General features: G+C 38.4%; 1 protein-coding gene across 1 annotated transcript in view; it reads left to right on the top strand.

Moving 5' to 3' along the window:
• The window catches only part of Tmtc2 (transmembrane O-mannosyltransferase targeting cadherins 2), a 178,796-nt gene that overhangs the window by 95,854 nt on the left and 61,486 nt on the right, over positions 1–21,456 (top strand). Inside the window, exon 8 of the mRNA XM_035451286.1 lies at positions 12,976–13,090. Within this exon, the coding sequence (XP_035307177.1) occupies positions 12,976–13,090 (115 nt within the window). The remainder of the gene's footprint in view (positions 1–12,975; positions 13,091–21,456) is intronic.

Genomic DNA, 21,456 nt, shown 5'->3' with positions numbered 1-21,456 from the left:
AAAATGCCAGTGAGTGAATGTCATTTTATGAGAAATCTGCTCTTTCCAGCAATTATGTGCTTTTAGTTTGCTTCTTAATGATATGAGTGATTTGGAAAATATCATTCAGTTGTGACTGGGCAGACAGAATTGCAGGAATTTATATTCGGTTGCAGTGGTGATTAGAAGATGATGTCTAAATATGCTATGGGCTCCTTCTTGTTTAGACCATCTGGTTTTATGTCTGAAGGAAAGAGTTGTAGCAAGGATTTTTTTTTCATTACTGTTTCAATAAAGTTTCACCTGAAAGGTTGTAAAATTTGTTCAAAGAGGTTATTAATGTTGACCTTTGTTAACCTGCAGTCTCTCAGGGAGAAAAAAAGACCGAGTTTTGTCCTGGGCTGAAAATTTAAAAAGTTGGTATTGACTCTTGGATGTGTTCCAGCCCTAAAATTTTCTATCACTTTAATAAGTTATAAAATACTGTTTTTTATATCAGCTCAATGTTTTACTTTTAATAAATGTACAGAAAATGGGTGTCAAATTATTTCAAGGGTCAACTGTAGTGTAACATTATATTCATGCATTGTTGTCCAAATTAATGTTTCCATGTCTGTGGTGCCAATTATATAATCTTGGTAAAGTTTGGTTCACAAATCTCAGGGTGATGTCTCCGTGGGTCTGTTTGTCTCCAATAGGCAGTATCTTCCAGAAAACTCAAAATCATCATAAGCATTCCCTCTTTAAAATCAAAAATGCTATTTTAGAAAAGGCCGTGTAGGAAGATAAAATATATTATAAATATTTTCTTTGGATACATAGAAGCAAATATGATGTGACTAAAAATTATATATATGTATATATAATGTATATATTTTAGCCAATATTTTATTTCTATTAAGAGACACTGTGACCAAGGCAACTGTCATGAAAGCTTACTTACAGTTTCAGAGAGCTAGTCCACAGCCATCCTGTTGAGAAGCAAAGAGGCATGGTACTTGAGCAGTGGCTGAGAGTTTTACCTCTGGAGGCAGCAGGCACAGAGAGCCACCTCTCTCCTTTTAGGCAATGAGTACTTTCTCAGTTTTACATTTGTTAAATACATATATCTATGCTCAATTTTTTATTTGTTTTTGATTTTTGAAGCATGGTTTCTTTGTGTAGCTCTGGCTCTCCTGCAATTTACTCTGGAGACCATGCTGGCCTCAAACTCTGAGATACACCTGCCTCTACTTTCCAAGTACTGGCATGAAGAGCATGTATCACCACTGCCCAGATAATTTTTAAATTACTTATTAACAGAAAAGAAACTCTATCCTACCTTAAGGTCCATTCTCAAAAGATACTGAGAATAGTTATTAAGGTAATTCATGGTAAATAATTCTGGATCTGAAAGTTGGAATAGCTAATGTGGTGGCTCATGAGGAAAAGCACTTTCTACAGAAGCTTGATGACTTGAGTTTGAGTCACAGATCTCATGCTGGAAGGAGAGTCCTGCCTCCCAAGGGATGTGATAGGACAAGCACACATCCATAATCACACACAAATCATACATACCTCCATTATAAAGTTAATGAATCAATGAATCATATTTGAAACAGATGGCCAAGCACAGAGTAATGTTCCTCCGATATTTACACTGGAAATTTCTGAGCAAGGATGTCACCTGCCTAGTTACTATCATTTTCATACATGAATGTAACTAAGGTGCATTCCTGCATCACAGGGGTGAAATGATGATCATGATAGGACCAGAGAACACTAGGCATAGGTTAAGGTATTTTATATATTTATGGATGTTCTCAGGATCCTAATACTGACAGTGCTGGAGTTTGAATGTATTTGGCCCCTTCAATCTCATAGGGAGTGTTACTATGAGGTGTGACTTTGTTAGAGTGGGTATGGCCTTGTTAGAGGAAGTGTGTCACTGTGGGTATGGCTTTGATGTTTCCTGTGCTCAGGATAACACTTAGTGTCTCAGTCAACTTCCTGTTGCCTGCAAAGCAGCTAGCTCCCCATGATGATAATGGACTGAACCTCTGAAACTGCAAGTGAGCCACCTCAATTAAATGTTTTCTTTTTGAGAGTTGCCATGGTCATAGTGTTTCTTCACAGCAACAGAATTCTTCCACTAAGATACCAACTAAAAGTCAAGATAGTCGCAACCATTAAAAACCTAAAGTTCTGTTTAACAGAAAGACAACACAGCTGATTTCCAGCTTCAGAATGCCTAGGTCCTGCCTTCTCCTAGTTGACAAACCTTAAATTTTCCTAGTACCCTTGTAGTCTCCACACTTGGGGATATTCACTGGGCACTTCTTTTATTATGGATGTCTCTTAATTTGGATCATCTTCCTTCTCTAAAGCCAGAGTTAGTCATTGCCCTAGTCGGTCTTACACTATCCCTAAATACACATAGTGCCTTCTCCATAGTGCCTTTTCTCTATTTAGTGTTCTCTATTGTGTACCCAAATTTCTGCAATTTCACCTGGTGATCTCATGTTCAGTGTGTGTGTGTGTGTGTGTGTGTGTGTGTGTGTGATTGCAGCAAACAGGAACCTAATGGTCAACTTTTCCTGACCTTTTAGGTTGACACCCTTTAATTAAATTATGTCTCGTTAAGGATAACAGTAATGAAGTCATTGTCTTTTATAATTTGTGCCTCTTCTACAAACCATACCCCAATATTTAACATGGTGCTTGATAAACACATTGCTGAGGCTGGAAGGCTCATATCTGTAGAGCTGAAACATTGGAAATAAGTAGCTATCACCCATCAGTAACAAAGACAATGGGGCTCCAGGCTTCTTCTTTGTTAAGAGGTTGATGGAGGAAAAAGGAACTATTCAACATCTAAATATTTGTTCTCAGTAGCCGTTCAAAGTAGTATATAAAAAGATAGCAAGGAAAAATTATTACAGTAACAAATAAAATATCTACAGTAATCTGAAAGAACTCAGCATATAAACTTTATAACATAAAAATTGGGCTGAGGAGATGGCTTAGACAGTAATTGCTTAACTTGAAAGCATGGGGACCCAAGTGTGATCCCCAGAAATCACATTTAAAGGACAATATAATTTTAAAAAGATTAATACTTGCAACCATGGGGTGTGGAGGTAGAGCTGAGCAGACCCCTGGGAGGTGATGGACAAAGCACACAGCCTGGTTTACTTGGTGAGCTCTGGGCCAGTGAGAAACCCTGTTTCCAATTAAAACAAAACACAGGTGCATCACCCTTGAGGAAAAGTATATGAGTTTGCCCCCTCCTTCTGTGTGCATATACACAAGTCAACACACTGGCGTGTGCGCAGAGACCTATATACATGCAAAACATAAACATTTATCAGGAAAGAAAAAAAAACAAGTCGATAAAGGTATGTTACATGAATTCTTTAGTAAATAGTAATTTTCCAAGATGAATTAATCAGATACATTGTTATTGTTACATACTTTCAAAATAGGGTAATTACATAAATATTTTGGAGCACTTTGTGCCAAGAAATTCCCATGTGTGATCTCATTTAATCCCTCGGAAGGGAGACACACCATGGAGCTTGTTCTGTATACTTAATAGGATGAGGCATTGACATCCTTAAGCCATTGGGGAAATTACCCCTATTTCCCTGCCAGCTAATACCATTAATACATCACTATGATACCTGTGCCAAATGCAGTGCCATCTCCTCCATTGTCAGTATGGAAAACTCTCATAAGAATAAACCAATAGGATAGCATTTAAAGATGATGTCAGTTCCAACCCACCAAATTTTACTGTTTCTTCTAGAATAGGAATAGGGATTTTTATACTGGGGACCAGAATTACATGGTGTCTGCTGGTGATGCATGCACACAGAAGGCAGAGATTATGAACATAGAGAAAACTGTGGCATTCTCGTTACTGTATTATCATGGACCCCAGGGAAGGGTTCCATATCTTGAGGTTGTCATGGTAGAGAGAGAACCTGTGCAGTAGGGAGAGGAACAAGGGAACGGGCATCAAGAAGAAAACAGATGGGCTCCAGTCAGGTGCCCTGCATGGATTTCTTTATAATATCACTTTCAATTTTTCTAAAATAGTCACATGTCAATCTCTTCTTCCTCTCCCTCCCCTCCCCCACTCCTCTCCCCATTCCCCACCTACCCACCACTTCATCCTCCCTCCACTCCCCAGGTAGAGTAGGGCCCTCAACGGGGGCTCCCCAAAGACCACCACATCATCCTGGGCCGGGCCTAGGCCCTCCCCCATGTGTCCAGGCCGAGAGTGCATCCCTTCACATGGGATGGGCTCTCAAAGTCCCTTCTTACACCAGGGAAAAATACTAATCCACCACCAGGGGCCCCCTAGAGTGTGGAGGCCTCCTAATTGACATCCATGTTCAGGGGTCTGGATCAGTCCTGGAAGAAAGATAGCATCTTCAACAAATGGTGCTGGCACAACTGGATTCGAACAATGAGAAGACTGCAGATAGATCCATATCTGTCACCATGCACAAAACTTAAGTGCAAATGGATCAAACATCTCAATATAAATCCAGCCACACTGATTCTTCTAGAAGAGAAAGTAGGAGATACCCTTGAACTAATTAATTGGCACAGGAAACCGCTTCCTGAACATTATACCAGTAGCACAGACTTTTGAGATCTGCAATTAATAAATGGGACTTCCTTGAACTGAGAAGTTTCTGTAAGGCAAAGGACACAGTCAGTAAGACAAAACTGCAGCCCACAGAATGGGAAAAGATCTTCACCAACCCCACATCCGACAAAGGGCTGATTTCCAAAATATAAAATGAACTCATGAAGCTAGCCGCCAAAACACCAAACAGTGAACTCAGAAATCTGCCTACTTCTGTCTCCTGAATGGGATTAAAAGCATGCACCACTATGCCTGATCCTGTTCTAGTATTAACTGAAGATGACGGCTCCTGGCTGGTTATGGGGATTCACTTATTCTAATATAAAATAAGTAGCATGTAATCTGCTCACTAAGTTCTAACAATCGGTATTTATTCATAAACTATAAAAACTAGAATTCCCTGAAAAGTTCATTGTATAGTCACCTCCTTAGTGGCTATAGAAGGTACCTTTGCATTCTTTTGTCCTCCTTAATTATTTCCCTTCAGCTCCCTGGTGTAATATGCAATGTTGTTTAACAAAACGACACTATCCATCTCTGGCATTCATTGATTCAGCTGAGCCCTTGCCCGGTGATGGTCTTTCTCCATCTTCTGAAGACAAAATATGGCAGTTTGTAGAAAAAGCTCATTATGGACCTATATGTTTTGTTCCTATTTCATTTTTCTTTTCTGTCCCAACTCAATCCCTATTGAGTCTATTAATTATTTAAACATATGATGGGAATCTCACTTTCCCTTTTGTCTCCCTTGTCATTTCTCATTCTTAGCTCCTCTCATCCCCTTATGCCGCTCTAATCCCCACTTCCCACCAGCCAGTCATAATGACATGACTAGTTTTTGGACATGCCATAACCCTTTTGGAAAGAGTCATGGGAGACATTAATCTGGCAATGCATCTCACCTTCCTGACCTCCTTTCCAATTGAGCCCAGGGCCCTGGCAGGCCGATTCTCTAATCTCTTTTGCACTGGTCACATTCCTTGCTACATGTCCAATTAAGGATGGATTCCTGGCCTCGTGTTCACCTAGGGACAAATCCAGGGCCTTTCAACCTCATGATATGATGTCCAGATTGTTCTCCTGGGCATCTTTTCCTTGTTACCTGGCCCACATGTTTTCTTGGCCAATGACTATGGCACATTTATCACATTACTTCTGTAAACAGAGCTTTTGTTAACTCGGGCTGCCAAGAGCATAAAAACAAAGCAAACAGCTAGCAAGGAGGGGATAGAACAGTTGGTTTTAAAAGAGGTGGGATTCCTAAGACATACGAGTAACTGGCAGCTTAGAATGATCATTCAGCATGGCTTGAAAAGAGAAGAGTCTCCTTATTTCCAATGGGTCTGATTCACTGTCAGAACCCTATGCAGCTGCTTCTCTAAATCCTGACCACTGTGTCAGCATCAACCTCCTCCCAGGAGAAGTGCGTTTCTTTCCTTTACTAATGGAAACACCCCCATGGAAGACTTTCTTGCCTCAGTTCCCTCTGCCCACTCATCTCATTACCACTAGATGTCAGCAGAATCAGTGAACCTGAAGGTTTCCACCTGTTCTCCCTGCTTCACAATCATCTGATGTCCCAAGGTGCACATGGCTGCCACTGAAATGATGGCCCTGTTGTGTCACCATCTGGATGTTGCTGGTAGCACTATATTCTTTTGGTGAAATCGGTCAATAGTGTTACTTCTGGCCTTTGCTCTTTGTCAAAGCTATGCATTTCGTCTTTACCACTTTGCATCCATCCCGTCCTATTTACATGTTGAACTGTGTGCACATTCTCCTCCCTCCTCTAGTAGATGAGAACTGTTTCAAAACGAAACATGCCATTTACCTCTGAACAGCCCCTCCTCCAAGTATTGCTACATATCTTAGGTGCGGTAAGCATAATATAGATGTCTCAGATAAACAAACCTACAGGCGATATTATTTTTTGTTTTCAGATTTATTTTCTTCCTGTTCCCAGACTATGGAACTTTTTCTATAATACATCACTAAATGTGAAATACATTGCATAGTTTAAACTATTTGGGATCTAAGATATCTTTCAAGTGATAATCAAGTTTGGTGTACTTTGTTATGTTCTAGAGGAGATTCAGAGGTCACAAACCAATGACAATGCACCCTGTTGCCTAAGTTCAAGACATAATATTCATAGACCGAACGCCATTGATACTGTGATATGCCCAGGGTTTGTGACCATTCACCGTAACTATACCTTCAAAACTATTATTGGCTATAAAGCATTAGCCACAAAGGCCTGTCATAAGTTCATGTGGATTGAACATGCATTTGTTTAAATACTCCTCTTCCAGGAGCTAAGAAGGTGAGCTAAGGGGACATACACTAGGGAATAGGATTCTGGTGGAGGAAATGCCATAGGAAACATTATAGAGCAGTGAATGTTATCCTCCTAATGTGTTAAATGAATAGTAAGGCTACAGAGGGTAGAGATGATAATATCAACATGTATAGGCCGACACATGATTTCATGATCATCTATGAAATAATACAGTATTGCTCTGACTGCTGTTTTGAAGAATCCTCTGTATAGTGATGGGCAGAATTGTGGGTACCACTTAAGAGGTTAGGGCACTAATTCCGAATAAGATCATGCTTTGATACAGGGTAGTAGCAGTAAGAATTAAATGACTCTGAATATATTCCAAGGACCATATGTCTTCCTTAGTGAACAACCTTTGTAATTGCTGTGATTTTGTCTAGTAAATAAAAATCTATGCAAGCTGCTACACTGTTTTTCTTAATAAGAATTGTATCATCAAGACACCTAGTACATATTTTGTGAGTCTTTAATTGAGTTGGACTTTTCTTAAGAGTGAATTTTTCAAGGTGTTTTAGACAGAAGTGCCAGTTCCAATTAATTTAGGGAGTCTGTATGTGAAAGTTCTACAAAGCAACATTGATTTCATCCTAACGCTTTCATTTCTACCGATTTCTACTTCACAGGCGGAGCTTTTTAAGTCCAGGAATTAATGAAGATTGATCTTCATAAGCTTGTCATATTAAAAATTTGGCCAAAATCTACCACATAGTTTAAATGGTTTGGGATGTGAGAGAAATGTTCAAAGAGGAAATTGTACAATTCCTATACTAAAAACATTGAGATTGGGGCAATTGGTTGCTTTTCTTTCATCCTGTTAGTCAGTGTAGACTATGTCTTAGGATCTTTAGGGAATGCTTCTGCTTTTTAATTATCTTCTGTTTTCCCCATATACAATGACTTTTTCTTTAAAAATTTTCAAGTTTTTTTTTCATTTCATTTACCCCCTTTTCCTTTGATTTGAGACAGTGATGTAAAATGAGGATAGTTGACCTTGGTTGGACAACTTACAAACCAAAGAAGTAAAACACAGTAGGAAGAATAAATACATAAAAATAGCATGCATTTTTGTAAAGGCAGTGTGTGTGTGTGTGTGTGTGTGTGTGTGTGTGTGTGTGTGTGTGTGTGTGTGTGTGGTTTATTTGCAGTTCTACTCAATTATCAAATACAAAATGTGCCTATATACTGTATGTAGACAAGAAATGATTTCTTAGAATCTGTTCTTGCATTGGTTCTCACTGAGAAAACATACCTTTATTGATTATGCCATTCATATATATGTATCTTCCTCTCAGTACCTGCATGTGAGAGCTGGTCATCATACCCATAATAGAGGGGTTTTTGCCAAGTGTAGGTTATTGTAAGTTATTTTCAGCCTAGCTCAAGCTAACTGCAAGCTAATCCCATGTATAGTTAGAATCAATAGTATGACGGAAAATATTTTGCTTTACCATAACACACTGATTCTCAAAATGTGGGCATGCCCTATCAGTATCAGCATCAGTGTGAACCTGTTAGCAATGCAGATTCCAAAGTCTGTCTCAGACTCCTACATGTGAAACTGTCTGGGATAGGATGGTGATGGTTCCGATAAGCAGAAACTCAAGCTTCCCAGTATTTACAGAATATGCCATGATGGATATATTTATTGGAATGACTGCCTCCCCCCACTTTCTTGGTCTGCTTTAGCAGGCTGGTTCTATCAGACAGCATTCTCTCAGTTTTAGCTGCAGTAGGCACCCTGGTGGACTCAAGAGAACATGTTCAAGGACAAGCAGTTCTGTCTCTCCTGCTGCTGCCATCACTCCTCTGGCAGTAATTCAGAGCAGGAATTTGCTAATGCTCCACTTTCCAGTTGTGCAGAAGATGACAGGGTTGGGATACCCTCTCCCCTTGTAACTGAAGCAGCCATATGGGGACAATTCTGGTGCCTGCCCTTGTCCCAGTATAATTAATATCAGTCCCTTATACTCTTTGAAATACTTTGGTTTTGATGGTAAATTAGATTATAGCAAATATAAATCGTAAGAAAATTCTGGCAACTATTGAAAATGTGTCAAAGAATGCTTCAATGAGAAAAACATATTTAGGACACAAAAACGGAAGTACAGTGAGTAAGCAAGCTAGAGCTAGAGATTGGTGTGGGATAGCCTTCTCAGGCAAGAAAACTTAGAGATGGGATGTTCCAGGGGAAAAATAAATGACTGACATGAAGTGGTAGATTACCATTTGGGCAGCTAAAGCAGTCTGGAGGATTCAATCCTTAGTTTGGTAGTAGAATTAATAGTTAAAGCCAACAGTGTGAGTAGCAATTGGTGGTCAAGTATCCAGAAGTGATACCAGGGAATTGTACTGTTATGAATGCCCCAAATGATGTGGCATTTGAGATTGTTTGGATGATTATTTGAAAGAAGGCTGCTTTAACTTTATTTCCTTTTTGTGGTGGTTCTATGTGTATAAAATGTTAACTACTCAACTTCCCATTGATTCTGGGCAGTATTCCAATGAAGTGATCATTGAGTCACATATCAGACTAATTTCATTCAATTTTGTCTCAGTTATTCAAATTAAGTTGAATATCCCAATTATTCAGATTCACTAATTTATGCTTTTATATTATCAGAATAATAATGGTAGGCTTTTGGGATTCATCACCTGTGGAGGCATAATTATAAAAATACATAGCTAATATGTTATGGTACTCTTTTTAATATTAATATGAACACATTCTAGCATAAAATGTTTAAATGGGAATTTTAATCATTTTTTATGGATAAGATTATGCATTTTAGTTAGTTTATGGACTTTGTAAATAGTTTACAGAGTATAAATTGTATGACAAAAATAATTTGAAGATGAATATTATTACATACCAATAAGGAAGGCATATTTGAATTCACATAATAGTATATTTTTTGCATTTTTGGGTTGTTGTACATCAACAATGAGTATGTCTGTGAGAAAGCTTAACAGGCTTTGTCTATAGCATGGTTTGTAAACTGAAGCCTTCTGTTACTGAATTCACTGTGTATATTAAAGCTGGCTATAAAACCTTCTGTTTCTATCTTTCCTTTCTGTTTTTCAGCAGCGTTAATGTGTTTCCTCTTATCCCTTGTCCAGTTGTCAAACAATAACCTTCATTGTTCAATTAACGGTTGCATTTCCCTATTAACATATGTTATACTTCAGAGTTGATTGCCTGGAAAAAATGAAACATAGCAATCCTCTCCCTTGCACTTTGTTTAAATAATACATAATAATTAAAATACTGATTGTGCATTTATTAAATAGTATATGAGGGTAGATAAAAATTAATACTTTGTCTTAATTTTCAAAACAAAGTCTCATACACATAACTAACTGAAAGGTATTTGTAGTTGTCATCTGTAGTAACCCCACATGGTGGTGCCAATCTATAGTTAACTGGGTTTGTTTGTGCCACATGTTGAGGGGCCATTTGTAGGAACCCATCTTTGGGGGGCTTCAGTCATATTCAGCCTACTCGCCTGGTTTGTACCCGAGAAGGGGAGTGTGGATTGAGAAAATGGCAGGTAAAAATACTAAGAAAAGATAGAAACACATGATAGAATCAGAAGGGCAATCCAGTGAATACTGACCACCCCAAGTTTATTCTTCAACATTCTTATATAGCCCAAACAAAAAGGGGAAAATGGCAAAAGACTTCTTTATCATGATACAAGGAACAAACAGACTTTCTTCCTTAATTCTCCAAACATTTAGTAACCATGCCTTAGATTTTAAATCTATTGTTATCTAGCCTTGAGGACTGAGAGTAACCACACTTTAGACCAAATCTCTTGTTTTATGGGTAAGACATCCACACCTTAGACCAAACATCATTCAGTAGCCACACCCTAGACCTTTTGCTATTATGACTTTAACTTTGGAAAAGTAAGGATACTTTTGAACTCTCTCACCTTAAGTCAAGATGAAGCAGAGCCATTTTTATGGGCCCTGACAATTCTTCCTTCCAAATTTAATTAACTGATATCTGTGCTTCGGCCACAGGACAGATGATTTTGTCTGTCTTAGTTTGTCTTCCTTCACCTTCCAACCTTACCCATCATTGAAACACACATTTTGTCATGTGTGACCTGTCTTGGGTCACCTGGAGGCAAAAAGATCTTACACATCTTTGACTGCCCACCTCTGTAATAAAAAAAAGTTAGGGAATAGTGTGTAGCTTGATCCCATGTGCCTCTGAGCCAACTTTTCATGGAAAATTCACAAGTAAGCCTGATACTGCTAAGCAATATGTATGCTTTTATGGCTACAATGTCTCCTATTAAAGGAATAAAGGATGATCAAAATGAAATGGCCTTTTTAAATTGGTCTAGAATGTCTCCAGTAGTTTTAGCTGCATCAAAATATAAATCTGCCTTACATTGTATCTAACAATTCATTAGGATCATGTCAATAGAACTCACATTACAGGTATTTAGCCAAGTTCCTTTATTTATTTATTTATTTATTTATTTATTTATTTTGTATACAACATTCTGCTTCCATGTATATCTGCACACCAGAAGAGGGCACCAGATCTCATAAGGGATGTTTGTGAGCCACCATGTGGTTGCTGGGAATTGAACTCAGGATCCCTGGAAGAGCAGTCGGTGCTCTTAAGCTCTGAGCCATTTCTCCAGCCCCCGCCAAGTTCCTTTATAAAGCCATACATAAGGAGATATTGTTCATTATCTGCAGATTATTTAATTCTTGTTTTGTAAAGTAAATTCTTTAAATCCCCTCTCTCCTTTTTTACCATATAGTTAGTATGCACAGGAAATTTTTGGGCACAATTTTTTCTATGTATAATTTTTAGAACTTTCTCTTTGATGATTTTGAAATACAGTCTTGCATTGTAACCTCGAGTAGATGATCCTCCTGCCTCAGCCTCCTAAGTGCTGAGAAATACAACTGTCCATCCACCACAGCTAGTAACTAGATTTATCGTAATTGAACTTTAAACGTGCTTCAACCAAACAATAGCTATTAATCATTATAATTTCTTAAAACTTAAGTCTTATTTTAGAACAGGTATTTTAGACTAAAGGCAGTGATTATTACTAAACACTTGAGAGTAGGATTTTTCCAACAGCTACCCAAGCATTTGTCCTTTGAAACATTTTTTCTGCTTTTTATTGGCAGTTCTTGACTTTCTAATCATTTCTATAATTATTTGTTAATTTCAAAAGTTTGATCACCAAGCAAACCATAAAACTCAGAACAAATGATGACTAGAGAATAAACTCATAAGCCAAGCCTTTGGGTACAATGGATAGCAACAGCATAGCTGTGCCACCCTTTGACTTAATGTTAACTTTATTCTCCATAAAATCATGCTTAGATTAGTATTTCTGTTGATAAATCTCCATCTTCTAAGAAATTTAAATGTTAACCTATTTTTACGTTATTTTACCAGTATAGGAAGTTTGTAGGATGGCATTATATAATTCTCAAGAAGCTGTTTTAAAGAATTATATGATACTAGCTGAAACAATCTTATCCTTGCAAAGCAGATCTGAAGAAATAGTCTCAGAAATTCAGGCTTGTTAATATTTATCCCACTTTCATTGCAAAGTGTAAGTCAGAGTGAGTTATTACCAAATCTGCCTTTCTATGTCTTTCCAATAATTTTAGCAAAAAATTATTATCCCATAATGGGTACACCTGTTTGCTTGTATATATCAGGGCTGCATATAATTTTAAAGTTAATAACAGTTCAAATAGACAAAAACTCACGTTTGTTATATTTAAGTGGTCGTTTTTCTTCCTGTTTGAATAGATTATAGAAGATTCCTTTTTAAGAAAAATACTTTGAGCACACAGAAATTTAGAATCTTATGATACCCTGTAATTATGGGAAAGGCATATAGAATATGAATAAATAAAAGAGCAGGGCATTAAATCTTGGCTTCAGATCACTGTTTCCACCACACTTATTTATTACTGCAAGTAGTTACCACTTTTTTGAATGAAGCTCACTTTCTTTACTTTGCAGGTCAGTTTCTTCTGGAAGAATCTCGCCTCACAGAAGCAGCCGAGATGGCCAAAAAGGCAGCTGAACTCGACAGCACCGAGTTTGATGTTGTCTTCAATGCTGCCCACATGCTCAGGTTAGTCTTGTGTCTATACTTTACACGAATAACGCTTTGGCTTGAAGAAAGCAGTTCATTATATTAATTTCCCTATTGCACCATCATAGACTGCATTTTAAAAATGAATCATCCTGCATAACCAGCTAAAAATTAATAAGAACTACTTCATTCATTATAATCTATGTGTCGGTTGAGCAAGGAAGATGAGCTCTTGGGGGTCAGAAAATTACCAAGATGCTCCTACCCACCTTTTCCCTTCCCTCCAAAAATTACTACAAAAGGAGAATTGCAAATGTGAATTTAATAACTGTCTACTTAATTGTCCCCCAAACACCAACATCATATCAATTAATCAAATATGTTCTTATATTTCTGTTATTATAATAAGCATTAGTGAATGTGACATGGGAATATCTTTTAATGTGTCTGACCATGGGAACAATTATCAAATACAACTATACTTAAGATACATAAAATATACCAAATGGCTCTGTAACTAGCACTATTGATGTCTAGAAGAGATATATTGTTAAACCATTAAGGCTTGCATTTCAGAAGAGTTATTTCAAAAACTAATTACAATAGCCTCAAAGACTTGAACTAATAAAGCAAGTCGACTATTTTCATTGCGAATATTAAAATAAAAAGTGGTCACTGCCTCCAAAAGAGTTGTTTTAGATGAAAGGAACTCAAAGATTCAAACTTTTTTAAAAATTTTTATTTTATTTTTTTCCAACTTTTTTATTTGAATTAGAAACAGGATTGTTTTACATGACAATCCCAGTTCCCTTCTCCCTCTCGTCCTCCCCTCCCCCCCAACTAAAACCTTATCTGTCACATATCTTTTCTGCTCCCCTTGGATGGTGAGGCCTTCCATAGGGTTTCATCAGAGTCTGTAGTATCCTTTGGGATAGGGCCTAGGCCCACCCCCATGTGTCTTGGCTCAGGGGGTATTCCTCTATATGGAATGGGCTCCCAAAGTCCACACCTATGCTAGGGATAAATACAGGGCTTCTACAAGAGTTCCCATAGATTTCTGAGGTTTCCTCACGGAAACCCATGTTCCTGGGGTCTGGATCAGTCCCATGCTATCAGACTAGGGAGCAAGAGTTCCCACATGTTCAGGTCAGCTGTTTCTGTGGGTTTCACCAGCCTGGTCTGGACCTCTGTGCTCTTCAGTGGTCCTTCTCTGCATCTGGGTTCCAGTTCAATTCAGTGATTAGTTATGGGTGTCTGCTTCTACTTCCACCAGCTGCTGGATGAAGGCTATAGGATGGCATATAAGTCAGTCATCAATCTCATAATCAGGGGAGGGCATTTAAGGTAGCCTCTCCTCCGTTGCTGAGATAGTTAGCTGGTGTCATCTTTGTAGATCTCCAGACATTTCCCTAGTGCCTGATTTCTCTGTAAACCAAAAAATGTCTCCCTCTATTATGATATCTTCATTCTTGTTATCATGTATTCTTCCCCTGATTCATATTTTCTGCTCCCTCATGTTCTCGGCATCCCTCTTCTTCTCCCCTTCTCATTCTCATAGCTCCCTCCCCCCTCTTCCGGTGTTCCCAACTTGCTCAGCAGATCTTGAACCTCTCCCCTTCTCCAGGGGACCATGTATGTCTCTCTTAGGGACCTCCTTGTTTATTAGCTTCTTTGGCAGTGTGGATTGTAGGCTGGTAATCCTTACTCTATGTCTAAAATCCACATATGAGTGAGTACATACCATGTTTTTCTTTTTGCGATTGGGTTACCTCGCTCAGAATGGTTTCTTCTAGATCCATCCATTTCCCTGCAAATTTCAAGATTCCTTTGTTTTTTTCCTCTGAGTAGTACTCCATTGTGTAAATGTACCACATTTTCTCTATCCATTCTTCAGTTGAAGGGCATCTAGGGTGATTCCAGTTTTTGGCTATTACAAATAGTACTGCTAGAGATTCAAACATTTTAAAGAATAGTATTTGTTAGTCAGTGTTTGTGGTCTTTGTCCATACTCTCACTGAATTTCTGCTCCTTCAATCCCCACCAGTGAGCTTCATTGAGTGATGTCCATACTGAGGTCTCTATGCTCAGTCCTGTCTACAAATACATGTACAAATACACATACAAATGAACATGTACACATAGAAAATGAGGACTACTCCTTGCTTTAACTTCTTATTGGAAAACCTCATAAATTCACATGTAATAGTAAGAATGAATATAAAGAAATATCTTGTAACATTTATTCAGTTGCCCCAAAGGTGATGCCTTTCTAAACCACAGTACCTCTTCACAGTGGGTATGTTGACATTGATAGACTTTGCTAGCAATACTGTGTACCTGTACCCGTGTGTGTGTGTGTGTGTGTGTGTGTGTGTGTGTGTGTGTGTGTGTGTTGTGTGTGTGTTTGTAAATTTATCATGTGTAGGTATGCGTGCCCAGCACTAGAATCAAGATGCAGTTCTGTCATGAGTCTCAGCATCATCATTTTCCCTGGTGTGGTGCTTTTCTAGCTACCTAATCCATTTATGATTGACTCCCAAAGAAACTGATACTTAAAGCAACAATTATGATCGATATTATATTGTATTAAAACTATATCTTATTGTCCTCTTTCTTGGTTTTTTTTTTTTACAGTTTTTAAATACCTTGGTTCAAGGAGTATGTAGACATGATTGAATTTCTGTTAAATAAACTCATTATGGATTAATCCTAGCAGTCCAAAAGTAGTTTTTACTGGGTGAGCCCAAGAAATCTGAAATTTAGGTTGGGGATGTGATAATGTGCTTGTCAAAGTCCTTGATTCAGTCCCACAGACTTCATAAAAGCAAGGGATATTGGTGAATGCCTATTATCTCAGCACTCTGGAGGTGGAGACAGGAAGATCAGAAGTTGAAGGTTATCCTTGCCTTCATTTGGAGTTCAATGCCAGCCCGAGCCAGATGAGACCCTGTTTCTAAGAAAATCAATGAAAAGTGGCATATGCAATTAAGATCCAAAATCAATTAGTTGTCAGTATGCTTATGAATTAGACTATACCCAATATAAGCATCTTCGATGTAAGGGTGATAAATGATTTTTTAAAGGCATCTTAATTTGAGGATGAAGTTATGTGCTGATATGATAGAGAGCTCTGTGTGCTTGGCTCTTAGTCACAGTAAGCAATTGTAGGGATGGGAGAGGGTATAGGTTAAATCATCTTACTCATCATAAATGCTCTCATCAACAAGACACTTGGCCACATAGAAAATCACTACCTGGGATTCAAAGCCCATCAATGGAAACTCACTATAGGACTATTATAACACACATACATATTTTATGTGTATATCACATGCAGGTTTTTCTTTGTTACCAAGCTGGAACCAATGGAAAGTTTTGCTTACAGCATTTTTGCATATCAGCATTGTGGGAATTTTTATCTTCAGTCTTCCCCTTTTCTGTATTCCTTTTCTGTACTCAACACCTTCTTGGACTGATTACATTTGAGACTATATATATAGCAGCCTAACCACATTCCACTGAACTAGTAGAAACTTCTGGGAATATTTTGTGTAGCTTTTCCTGTTTTTCAACTCATTGAAATGCAAGTTTTGTTGTGTGCTAATCTAGATGAGATTCGCTAAAAGAACAGAGATGTACACACACACACACACACACACACACACACACACACACACACGAGTTTTAGACTGGCTTCTAGTCTGTGGTCCAGATAGTCCAAGAATGGCTATCTACCAAGGGAAAAATCCAAGAATCCAGTAGGTGTTCAGATCACAAGACAGGATGTCTCATCTGGTCTTCAGTATACACAAAAATCCCAAAGAAGTAGGCTCTAATGCTGGTGATGGAATGGATTTGCCAGCCAGAGAAAGCAGGCAAAGACAACATGCTTCCTTCTTCCATGCCCTTTATATAGGCCACCAGAGAAGGTGTGGTCCAGATTAAAGGTGGATCTTCTTCCCACCTCAGAAGATCTGAATTAAAAGTGGATTTTCCAATTCAAATGATTTAATTAAGAAATAATCCCTTGCAGATGTTTCCAGCCTCTTGGGTTTTAGTTAATTCCAGATGTAGTCAAGTAGACAACCAAGAAGAGCCATCACAAGAGCTTACTGTACAAACTGATTTCTGATCTCTTCTTTAGTATCTCAGATTATTCACGGAATTTTTTGACAGTACACAAATGTTTTTGGTTACCCCTTGAATACAGTTTTGACAAAATATTTCATAAGTAATCAATATATGACATGTCCAAGGAGAGTTCCAAAATCTGAGCTGATTTTCATATCAAGTCTTCAGATCTTTCCTCCGGAGCTTTTTGTTTGCTGGACACTACTCTTCATAGCCAGGAATAATCCTATGAAGACCCTTTCTGCCCTTAGGCTTAGCCAAGTTTACCAGGCAGGGACTGTGCCACCATCATTTGGAGCTGGAAGAGCATTCTCTGAGTCTGGAATTCTAGTTTCTTGAGATTGCATCTCATTGGTGAAACCTGAGTCATGTGCTGGAAGAAAATTAGAAGATGAAAGAGTCTGGGTCTCCTGCTTTGCTTGAGAACATCGAATCCATGTTGTGACTAATTACCAACTATGTTTACAGGGATGGCCATCACAAATGCACAGTCTCACTTAATGCACATTGACAATACGTGGTGACACTTTTAGGACTTCAAAAATAAAACTTAAGAGCTAATAGATGCTTCCTGATGAAACCTTTTCTTTTTGTTGTTTTTAAAGCAAATCGATTATCATCAAAGGGAAATATCAAAGGAACGTAAAATGTTTGAACTCAGTGGAATTGGGTCTACATAGTTGTGAGAGGAAACAATTGAATCAACTATTCTGTTAAAAACATTTTGTAGGAAGGAGCATATTCAGTTTCCCTGCCTCGGAACTGGATATTGGAATGAGAGTATGAATTTATTTGGTATCGGAGAAGAAGTCAAGAAGCAAGAAAAACACATTTTACCTGACTCGTAGGCTTTGGTATTAGAGTTTTGTTGTTCTTTTCCTTATTGATCTTACTTGATGAGAGATGAAAGCAGTGTTTATTCTGATTTCTTCTGCCTCCTCGGCACTGTGTTTTGCATGCATACCTGACACTCCTATTTCTGCCTGAACATCTGCAGAGGGTACACTGATATTATTATTTTATAAATGTGGACCCTGAGGGTCCCATCATTGTTTCTCCGAGTTGGCAACTATGGAATCTGAATGCAGTGTAGCATGGCTACATATAAATTTTTGTTCATTATCACAGGTATCCTTCATCTTTATAAGTATGTGACTACCCAAAAGCTATAATTCTTACCAAAGGAGGAAAAATTATAGAAAGTGACAGGTTGTCACATATATAAATCCTAGATGATAAAGCATCTATGGGGTATTAAAATGAATTCCTTCTTGGTAAAATCTTCAAATGTAGGTGTATGGGTTCATTGGAGAGATTACTCCAACCTTGTATCAGTGGAATATTAACCTTCTGAAAATATCATCATGGTTCAAGTCTGTCTTCAGTCACATGACTTGGAGAAGTGTCCTCTTATTTTTTTTCTTTTTTTCAGGTGTAAGGATATAAGCTTCCAATGCAGTGAGAAATGCCTAACTATGTCATACCACCTGGTTGTGATTGCTTTCCTAATTTCTAGAACAGAATGAATATATGAGCAAAATCATTGTATTGTAATGTCTCCACTCAAACAGCACAGTATTAAATGATTATATGCTATTACAAGCATAGAATTTAAAGGTAATAACTTCTTTACTAGCGCTCCTGGAAGTGACACTAAACATAAATTCTTAGGTGAAAAAGAAACAATGTCAGGACTCTCTCTCCCTTTTTCTCTCTGTGTGTATGGGTGGGGGGCTTGAGAGCATGTGTATGCATACATTTGTGTTTGAGGCAAATGTAAAGTTAGCCTTTAATATTCCTTGGTTTTGCATCTGTGAACTCTATTAACTTCAGATAGAAAATCTGAGGGAGTGGGGAATGTGTTATATGTACACTGGCTCGTTTAGCAAATAATGCAGCCTAGCACCCTTTGAATTCATTTATGATGCATTAGATGTTAAAACCAATGTCGGCTTCATTAAAAGTATATGGAAGGTCTGCACAGGTTCTTTGTGTAGTAAGACATTAAGCATGTAGAGATTTTGGCATCTGAAGGAAAAAACTTTCATCATTCCCCGAGACAAGTATGGCTTCAAGGTTGTATAAGTTGTGCAGATGCTCCTTTAGTGATTTTAGGGGACAAAAAATGGTGGAAGGTTCATGGCATTTTCAAATTATAGATTCAGTAATTTTTTATATGCTAGATTAATTTTTTTTACTTTTTCCTTTTTATTTATTCTTCGTGTCTTTCACACCATGCATCTCCATCCCATTCATTTTCCCGTTCCTTCGTATCTACCCCCATATTTACAACTGCTCCCCAACATTAATAAAATTTGAGAGGTAGAGAAAGAGAGAGAGAGAGAGAGAGAGAGAGAGAGAGAGAGAGAGAGAGAGAGAGAGAGAGAGAGAGAATATTTGCAAGTGTTTATTGCAAAGAGTCATTGGTCTGGTTTGAGGCCTCTGCTTTCTACTACATTATTGAGGCAGGGCCCTCACTGGAATTCCTCTTGGTTATCCTGTTATGGAGATCCTACACCTTTGGATCTGTACAACAGGCCCCTTCTGTGCTCCAGCAGACCATAAATCAGGTGGCCGTTGGGTGGACCAACACACAATCCAGGTTCATGGCCTAAGTTGTTGCAGGGTTGGTCAGCGCACCAGATCTCCCTTGTCCGCACCACCAGGCTAAGCTCCCCTGAGTCGTTCTGGCAAGTTGAGCCCCTACAGCAGTGAGCAAGGGGCAGAGTCAGTTCTCCTGATTTCATATCCTAAGGGTCCGATCTTCCATATATACATCTTCAGGGTGAGCTGTACTGCATTGTCCAGGCGTAGCATAGGGGCCACTCTCCCAACTGCTGCATCTGATGAGGGGTAGAACCAGCTCTCTTACCTTTATGACCTCAGGGGCCAGCTAGTCAGGCCACCTCAGGCATTGATGGGGGTGCAGCTCTCCCATGCTAACAGCTTAGGGGCTGGTTCGCCCACATCTCCACCAACAGGATTGGTTCTACTGTGCCATTCTGGTGAGGTGCATTTTGGAGGGTAGTTTCTCATGTAGCTGGATGCAGGTTGGCCTTGACTTCTCTTAAGTAGCAGAAATTAAGTTTGAACCCCAGACCCTCTTGCCTATACCTCCCCATGCAATCATTTTTTGGTGGAATCCTATTTAAGCCACATTGTTATGGGTTGTAAGGTCTTTAAACATATAGCAAATGAAGTTGATGGAGGTAGGTACCTTCCAGCTCAATGCCTCTTTGATATTAATGAGTGAAGAAATGGACTAGAGTCCTTGAGAAAATACATGTTCTGATCTAGTGGTTTTGGCTGTTCCCTGAGATTTTATACTTGCAACAAGTTCCAGGAGATGCTTCCAATGTTGTTTCATCTATCATGACTATGGGCAATTTGTCCTTCTCCTTATCTCTTCATTCTCCCAGTAACTTCTCCCCTGCGCAAAATCCACCTAGAACACAAGTGATAATTTACTATGTATGAAAACTCCCTTGTAATTTTCAGTATAAAACATCATTTACTCTTCCTATATCCAGGATTGAGTCTGTCTTTAGCAGCCCCTGAAAGCTTCAAGACTATGAAAAAAATGGACTCAAAAGTTTATGGGACATAATAAAACATGTGGCTCACAGGGACTATTTCTAAAATTACATCCTGAGGATTAAGTAGGATGCCAGTAGGCAAAGGCTCTTGATGCCCAAGCTGATGATCTGTCAGACACCTGGGACCTACAAAAAAGGAGAGAATTGGCTCCCTCAAGTTGTCATCTAACACGCATGCACACACATTGGTAAGCATACACACACACACACACACACACACACACTCACACACACACAATAAATAATTAAATAAATAAATAAATGCAAAAAATAAAATTATACTATTCTCTTTTATTGATACATTTCCTCATCTCTGTTCTCTTCTTTAAAGTGCAGACTTATAGATCCTATAATTATTATTGATGTCTTGACAGAATCTTTCTCCCAGGTGTCCATAAGCAATTTATTTCAGATGTTTCATTACATGGAGCCTCCTGTCCCATGGTTTTACATAAATGAGACTCTGGATTCACTCTTTGAAGATGTTCCATACAGTGTGTGTGTGATGTCTTAGTGTGCCTTCTGTTTCACTTTTATTTCCGTTCCTTCTGTACAACTTATAGACTGCAATTAAAGTGTAGTTCTGTTTCAGGTGCTGTAAAGGCAAGTGTCTGCTCATGATAGTCAAGAATCAGCAAAACCAATCTGTTGTTTCTAGTTATATTTATGTTACATGAG

Source organism: Cricetulus griseus, assembly GCF_003668045.3.
Source record: "Cricetulus griseus strain 17A/GY chromosome 1 unlocalized genomic scaffold, alternate assembly CriGri-PICRH-1.0 chr1_0, whole genome shotgun sequence".
Taxonomy (NCBI): Eukaryota; Metazoa; Chordata; class Mammalia; order Rodentia; family Cricetidae; genus Cricetulus; species Cricetulus griseus.
Note: the sequence above shows the minus strand (reverse complement) of the source record. Positions and strands in the feature narration are given on the sequence as shown.